At 51.6% G+C, this 7,650-nt stretch overlaps 3 protein-coding genes across 3 annotated transcripts in view; 1 reads left to right on the top strand and 2 right to left on the bottom strand.

Annotated features, from left to right (window-relative positions):
• Positions 1–868, top strand: part of EPUS_04785 (uncharacterized protein) — a gene marked incomplete at both ends in the record, with an annotated part of 3,772 nt that extends 2,904 nt beyond the window's left edge. Inside the window, one exon of the mRNA XM_007803429.1 lies at positions 47–868. Within this exon, the coding sequence (XP_007801620.1) occupies positions 47–868 (822 nt within the window). The remainder of the gene's footprint in view (positions 1–46) is intronic.
• Positions 869–2,899: 2,031 nt separating this feature from the next.
• EPUS_04784 (uncharacterized protein) lies at positions 2,900–4,618 on the bottom strand (the record flags this gene model as incomplete). Its single annotated transcript, XM_007803428.1, has 1 exon — positions 2,900–4,618. One exon carries the CDS (start codon positions 4,616–4,618, stop codon positions 2,900–2,902), a length of 1,719 nt encoding a protein of 572 aa, XP_007801619.1.
• A 1,094-nt stretch (positions 4,619–5,712) lies between these two features.
• EPUS_04783 (uncharacterized protein) lies at positions 5,713–7,274 on the bottom strand (the record flags this gene model as incomplete). Its single annotated transcript, XM_007803427.1, has 3 exons — positions 5,713–6,234; positions 6,280–7,145; positions 7,196–7,274. 3 exons carry the CDS (start codon positions 7,272–7,274, stop codon positions 5,713–5,715), a joined length of 1,467 nt encoding a protein of 488 aa, XP_007801618.1.
• Between the last annotated feature and the right edge of the window lie 376 nt (positions 7,275–7,650).

Here is a 7,650-nt window from a genome sequence, read left to right as displayed (position 1 = left end):
GGGGGGGGGGGAAATGCTGATCTGGGCTATTGTTGTGTTTTTGAAGAGACCCTTCCTCAATTTCTACGGTCCCACATTCATCCTCTACGAACTCTCCTCCCCTTTCCTCAACATCCACTGGTTCCTCGATAAACTGCACCTGACCGGCTCCAAATACCAATGGTACAACGGCATCATCCTGCTTGCGTCCTTCTTCGGGTGTCGGCTCGTCTGGGGAACCTACCAGTCCATCCGCGTGTATCAGGATGTCTGGCAAGCTCTGCATCTGCCCATCAACCCCGCCACCGGGGAGCTGGACTATCTCGCCATGACGACGGGCAGTAACGTCACAAGAGGTGCGCAAGACCTGTTTGTCCCGAGGGACGGGAGGCTTTGTCTGGGACGGGAGGAGTGCGTGGCGGCGCAGAGTGAGGTGATGAAGTTTGTCGGGGCGGGCACGAGGGGCATACCCATCTGGTTGGCGGTTACATATCTCAGCAGTAACGTTGTGTTGAACAGTCTGAATTTCTACTGGTTTGGCAAGATGATCGAGACGGTGAGGAAGCGGTTTGATAAAAAGCCCAAGGAGAAGGACGAGGCGTCTCGGGCGGATGACGGAGAGAAAAAGAAGGATGAGAAGAGGGAAGCGGCCAGGAGGAGGAAATCAAGCATCGTGCTCGATGTTGCCGACGGCTTGCAGAGGAGCATGATGGATGGCTCGGGAGACACCGAGGGATCGGCGGCTGCTGTGTTGGAGAAAATGAATGCAGAGCAGAGGAGGGATCTGGAGGACGAGATGGAGCATCGAGCGAAGAGTAGCGCGCTGGAGAACCACACTGCTGCTACTACTACTACTTTCGGGGAAGGGGGTGCCGCGAGGCGGAGATGATGACCCGCTCAGATAGACAATGGGGAACGCGTATATATATGCATACATATTCGGATCTCGGAATGGTGGAACCGGGAACATGACCTACTCACTCGCCAGTACGTAGGAAGCAAGGGGTATTGTGGGTAGGGGATCAACTTGTCGCGTACAGCGTGCTCGTGCTCGTGCTCGTGCTGATTCAGGATAGATACACTAGATGATGATGTCGAGTCGGGTCGGGTCGGATACGGAGGTCCAGATACAGCTACCAGATTCACATACACATACACATACACCATGTATTTTCGTACAGATACACACGCACACATGCGCCTACAGTATCTAGTCTCATGCAGATAAGACACGCCTCGGCCTTACCCAGGCTCAGGCCCAGCTAAGCTATCAAACTCATCCTCATCCTCATCCTCATCCTCATACTCACGAACCGAAAAAGCACTTCCTACCTACCATCCATCCACAAGCACATGACCCACACCACCAAACCCAATCTAACCAAACCAAACCAAAGCAAATCAAGAATCGAATCCAAAACCCGAATCTATCCGGGCACGCTTCCCCATGCACACTTGATGACATGTTGGGTAATCTGCTCTGCTCGCTGAGGTAGCCTGACTGGCACCATCTCATGTATCGTGATGGTATCTGTGTGACTGTATGACTGATGATTGGATGGACGTAGGGAGGGATGTTAAGCCCCAGGATCGAGACAGAGACAGAGACGGAGACGGAGACACACGAAGGCGACGTCGAAGTCGAAGTCGAAGATGACGATGTGACATGACGTCACATGGTTTGGTTCGGCTTGTCGAGTGTGGTTGAGGAGAGGAGAGGAGAGGAGAGGGAGGATTGGAGTGGAGTGGACCGCTCTGTTACAGCATGTGCAGCAGTTACCGCGCGGTCTGGCTGCTGGGAGGAGATGGATGGATGGATGGATGAGATTGAATGAGAGGGGGGAAAGGGACAGGGCAGAGCAGAGCAGAGTGACTGGCTGACTGGCTGACTTACTTATGTTAGAGGGGATATGTCGAGTACGTACCATAGGGAAGAGTTGGGTTTTTTTTTCCCGAACGTTGGGATGCATTGGCTGGGTCTGCACAGGAAACAAAGAGGTATGAAGTTCGGACTGTTGTTCAATTTGAGGGAATTGCCCCTTTTGAGCTAGCTGGCTTGTCGGTGAATACTAATTGAATCACGACGAGACAGGACAGAAAGTACAATATGATCCAAACCGAAACGCAACCGGTGATCACCCAGTCTTGAGGAGGAGAAACAGAAAGACACAAAACACCCACCACCAAGCTCAAGATCCTCGCGCGCTTGCTTCGCTCATCTCGGGGAATATATAAATGAATTCATAGATCGCGCGTTGGGAGACTAGCCCCGAGAAAAACCAACACAGCACGACCTGACACGGCTGCTCAAAGAAACCAGCTCAGCCAAACTGTGACCAGTAACGCGCGATAGAAAAAAGCAGAAAACGTCGAACAGGCATATACTTCGTATGAACTTAAAGGCAGTGGGAAGACATATGCACACACCATTCGCCTAGGTAGAGTCAGGCTACCCAAATGTGAAACGCTAAGACCTCGAACCGCGGCATGGATGTTCGTATCCGTCCAGGAGCTTGCGTAGTCGATTGTAAGAGAACAGACGGTTCGAGCTCTGCTTGGGAGACCAAGCACGGGAAGCGAAGGCGGGAATTGTCCCAAACATGGAAGAAGAGCGACATCGGCGCAATCCGGCATGCAATGAGGGCGTGTTATGCTCACCAAGCACTGCGCTGACTGGCAGATTTTCGATAGCTTCACCACTCCCTCCACCAACATGTCTGTGAGATAACGAGGATATTTGCGGCCCTGCTGTGCCGTGTGTGCTACCGTCTGTCTTGGGCCCAACCTTCGGATTTATCATATCGCTGCCTCCTCGTCAGAATCATTCATCGTATTGATATCATTATCGTTGTGAGAGTTATTTTCGCTAGTCGGTGTAGAGGTCGCGTACCAGCAACTCTCCTCTCCAGTCTCTCAATCTTCAGTAATCCCACGGCACTTCGCCTTCCTCGACTTTCGTACAGGTCAGATACTGTACCAAGCTAGCCCCTTCTCCCATACCCCCACTAGCACCGTCTCCAGTCCTGACGTCTAACTCAAGAAAATTCCTCGTCAGAGGTTTCACCACATCCCGAGCCAGATTCTTTACTTCATCAACTTTTCGTTCGAAGCGGCGGAGATTGTCACGGTTGTACAAGCTGCCTAGCGCTGATGAAGACGAGGAAGAAGAGATGGAGGACGGATGGAATTTAAGGAAACGTTTGAGTTCATCGCGAGGCAGGTAGGATTGCGAGTTGGTGGAGCCAAGGGCGCGGTAGACGCGGCCTGTGTTCGTCATCGGTGACGGAGCTGGTGGAGGAGGGGGAGGATGGGACGGGCGCTGGCCTGAGGAAGAGGGGCTAGGGTGTTGTTGCATTGAGCCTTGGACACGACTTGCAGGAGGTGTGGCAGGTGATCTTAATATTCCCTGAACGGGAGGTGTGGTGTTTTCTGCAAGCCATTGCCGGAAGAGACTCATTGCCAGCCACCCCAGGTAGTCATTGCCAGGATTGACACGTTCACCTCTGGAAGTCGTAAGCGTCAATCGAAATAGCTTAGCTTCGACTTTCGCCTTCATCTCTTCGAGTTCGTCGACCTTGTCCTCGATCAGCTCGATCACGCTTTCCGGTACTTCGTAACCAATATTATCACCTTGGAGATGAGGACGATCTAGTGGCCACCGACCGACTACGTGCACAAGTGCTTCGGCAAAAATGATGCGACTTCGGGCAAGATAACCGAGCTTCAGATAGGAAGGTGGATATTTCGCAATTTGCTTGAAAAGACGTGATGAGAAGCGGAGAAGATGGTGGTCTATTCTCGGTCCTACTACTGGCAGGGCATCATACATGTCTGCAAGGGCGAGTAGCGATTTGCATTCACTATAAGCAGAGGGTAGGTATGTTGGATTGAGGGATGGTGCGTAGTTGTAGAAGATGCGAAAGAGGTTGTCATAATCTCGAAGAATAGGACTTGTGATGGGTTGGTCTTGAGGATGATGGATTGATGGAAGGTGGCTTGTAGATTGAGCGCCGAGTGTCAGATTCGCCATCGAGCGGAAGAAACCTCCTGAATGAGCAGCGGAAGGTTTAGAACGAGGTGGCGGCAGTGTTGGCTGGAAGTCGCTGTTAAAAAGAGATCCACTGCTTGGAGTCTTCTGGACCAGCATTGGATCTTCGTCTTCATCGGTATGGTCCCAATCTAGTTCATACCTCCATCTCTTTCTGTTCGGTGTTGGCGCATTTATTGATTGAGGGTCAACAGGCGGTCGCACTGGTGCAGGGTCCTCTTCATCTTCTCCTATCCTTGCCAATGCATTCTCCGGCCGTGGTGCAGAGTTTGAGGCTTGCGACCACTCAGCACTGGTGCCAGCCTCAAAAAACCCCGAACATTGTGCCAGGATCAGCCTATGTAGGAGATATTTCTTTTCCTGCCCATCAGCACTTATGACGATCTCGACATCTCCAGTCTGTGCGAAGAAGGGAAACTCGTTCTGTGGCTGGTAAGAGGAGCCTCCGTGATGTGAGCGACCTCGGTGGTGCCTCGAACGGGTAGTGCGCGACACAACCGAGCCCGCCCGCCTCGAGTGATCGGCAACCTCTGGACGGGAAACCATGGGGATTTCAGATGATGGTATATCTGGTGGTAGCAGCGAGGTCATCTAGTGATACGCTGGCCGATGTGTCTTGCATCGGGAAGCCAGTGCGCCAGGTTCCTTCAAGGAGATTCATACACATTCGACGAGGTTCTCAGGTGAGTCCGTCGGCTATGGCCTCGCCAAAGAGTGCGCCTGAGTCGATCTGTCTTGTCGTTCGGATGGGGAATGCTCTCTTTGCGCCTGGAAGAGTATGTAGAATCGGTATCTAGTCCGTAACCTCGCACTTTCAGATAGCCTGGTTCCCAATCTCGTTCTCGTTGATACGTCTCGCTAACATCTGTCTTTTGAGAACGAAGTTTCTTTGCAAGGCGTACCGGTATGGTTATTCGAAGGCAGGCAAGAAGAGTATTTGCGTGGAAGCAGGTGTTTGTTTGGAGGGGCGCTGCCAAGTTGGGAGTGGATGTACCACGTAGGACTCGAGTAGTACAGTGGATGGGCACCGGGCACACTGGGCAGGGCACAGTACTGGTTACTGCACTGGCCACTGCACTGGCCACTGAACTGGGCAAAGGGCAAAAGCGTGCAGATCGGATCTGCAGGTCTGCTGCAGGTCTCTACGAGTCAGCCGCCGATACAACCTTTGCTCCTAGTTTACAGTTTTGCTACATCTGAATGAGGCTAAGCACGGGACAGCTGTTGTGGCTTCATGTTCGTTCAGGGTTCAGCTAGACAAGTGCAGGCCAATCGTGGTGTTTCATCCCCCATCTCCTGGAAACATGCTGCTTTTGTGGCACGAACCAGGAGACGAAGGACACCTCTGTGTGTCGATACTCGCTGTTCAGCATCCTGTTCAGCAGCTCGTGCAATCTCAGCATGCTCGAGGTTGGGTATTGTGAAGGGTTGGAGAGGCTTACATGCTGGTAGAGATATCAGCTGGAATCCAACAAGGTAGGATGTAGACGATGGCATGACATGGTATAGCATGGTTTTCTCCAACCGCGTTAGACCAGCTGTATACCACGTAGGAAGGACGAGCGCGTCATGTTTGATGTCTTCCTGTGAAAGACCGCTATCTAAAGAAATGGCGGTTCAACTATTCTAATACTCTTCACTCATTTCAGGTTACAGCATCGCTCATCGACCCAACCAAAGACTGATCACCTCTTCGCCGTCATGTCCTTGGCCAACTTGTATCTGACTGCCTCCTTCACAACCTGCGTCCCCCAGACACCCTCACTTCCACCCCTCTGAAATTCTGGCGCACTGCCATCTTCTCCGCCACCTCTCGTAGCTTCTCCCAAGATGACTTCCAGATCTCTCTTCTGACTGCTCATCCAGCGCTTGACGAAATTGACAGGATCACTCTGCATGGACTTATAGAAGGAATGTTTCGCTTTCGATTGTGCTAATGCTTGGATGGTCATGGCCAGATGGTCGTCGAGCTGTGAGATCTGACGCAGCGTGGCAGGATATTCCGGATTCTGGGTCATGGCAAGCATTTTGGCCTGAAGGGGATCGTCAACTGTGACACGAATGTCGTAGATAGTTGGTTGAGGCGAGGATTGGTAGGCGGCGTCAACGCGGATAGTGTAGGGTAGTTTGATGGGATGTAAGGGTAGAAGATGGGGGATCAGTCGCTCGGGGATTTGAGGAAAGTAGACCGTATCTGTTCCGAATATCTGGAAGGATGAGCAATGAATGCGGAATAGCCATGGCCAACTTACTGCTCGCAATCGGTCGTCACACCGTACAGCCCGTTTCTCTTCGTCCTCTTGCAATCCCATTGCTTTGACATAGTCCCAGATTCCCAAAACAGCACCGGTCTTGTCATCTTCGTCAGTGTCTAGAACATCGGACAGTGATTTGCTCAGACGGAATCGTTCAGGTGAATCTGCCCTGCTAAGACCGATGGTGACATTCATGTTCTCGTCACCCTTTCGTTCGAATTCTATAGAGTCGAATTCTGCGCTGCCAGGCTGCTTCTTCCATTCGATCTGCGAAGGCTCCGCTGACATAGTTCTTGACCTGTCGTACTCGACGTTGATTGCTTTGAAGAACTGGGACAGTCGCTTTCGAGTCTTTCCTTTTGGAGCCTTTTCTGGTGCCTCAGGCATCGGAATATCCTCTCCCTGTTCCTCCTCTTCGTCGTCATTGTTGGTGGGATCTTCCGAGTCATCATCAATCAAGCGACCCTCAATTTTCACCCTATAAGTCCCATCAACCCCTGTGCCAAAGTCGAATGCATCAGAATCTAATCCTCTTTCCTGCCAGGGTTGGTTCTCTACAGTATTAGAGATCCATAGGCGCATCGTTCTCTGTCTCTTGTTTATACGGTGTATGGAATCACCAATTTCCAGCCTCTTCCTCATCATCGCATAGTCCAACTGTCTCTCCACATCCCGTAGCTCCTTGTATTGCTGTACTCCGTCGCCAATGGTGACTTCTTCCAGACCTTCCGGCATGTTGCGATCGTTTGGTTTCTTGGATCGGCGCTGGGCCAGTTGGTGTTCAACATGGACATTACGCTGTGCTTGTTGCTGACTGACTATGCTGGGGTGTGGTTGTGTATGCGAACCTACCGGAACAGGGCCTCGTGATGGTGAGCAAACAGAACAGAGTTCATGACACGGGCCTGCTTACCAGGGCGACGCGCTGCAGCGGGGGACCTGCCCTGTGCTTGAGGGTACTGGCGATATGCGTTATGCATGGTAGGATTCATCGTTAGGAAGTGAAGCAGGTAGTATGAAGAGTTGTAGCTATCTCACACTTGCCCAGACTACTGACCTCACTTCTGTCAAGTAGAGACTTATGTCGCGGCTTGAGTTGACCTGAGGTCCTTAGACTAATATGTCTGTCGTGATACCCGCAGCCTACACACTACAGCCTAACTCTAATTAGTTCCCGGCACATCGGACGCTATTTTCGGCGGTCTTTGTCGCTGGTTTAGGAAAAGGGACACATCAACCACTCCACCAAAAGTTCAAATTCTACGCCAGAGAGATGCCAGGCAGTAAAAGATGCAGAAGGGCGGCATACTCGATATTAAGAAAAAACTAGAGTAGTCCTAATTGGGCGATTTTGTGGCGTTACGTCTT

This window comes from Endocarpon pusillum (genome assembly GCF_000464535.1).
Source record: "Endocarpon pusillum Z07020 unplaced genomic scaffold scaffold2274, whole genome shotgun sequence".
Taxonomy (NCBI): Eukaryota; Fungi; Ascomycota; class Eurotiomycetes; order Verrucariales; family Verrucariaceae; genus Endocarpon; species Endocarpon pusillum.
Note: the sequence above shows the minus strand (reverse complement) of the source record. Positions and strands in the feature narration are given on the sequence as shown.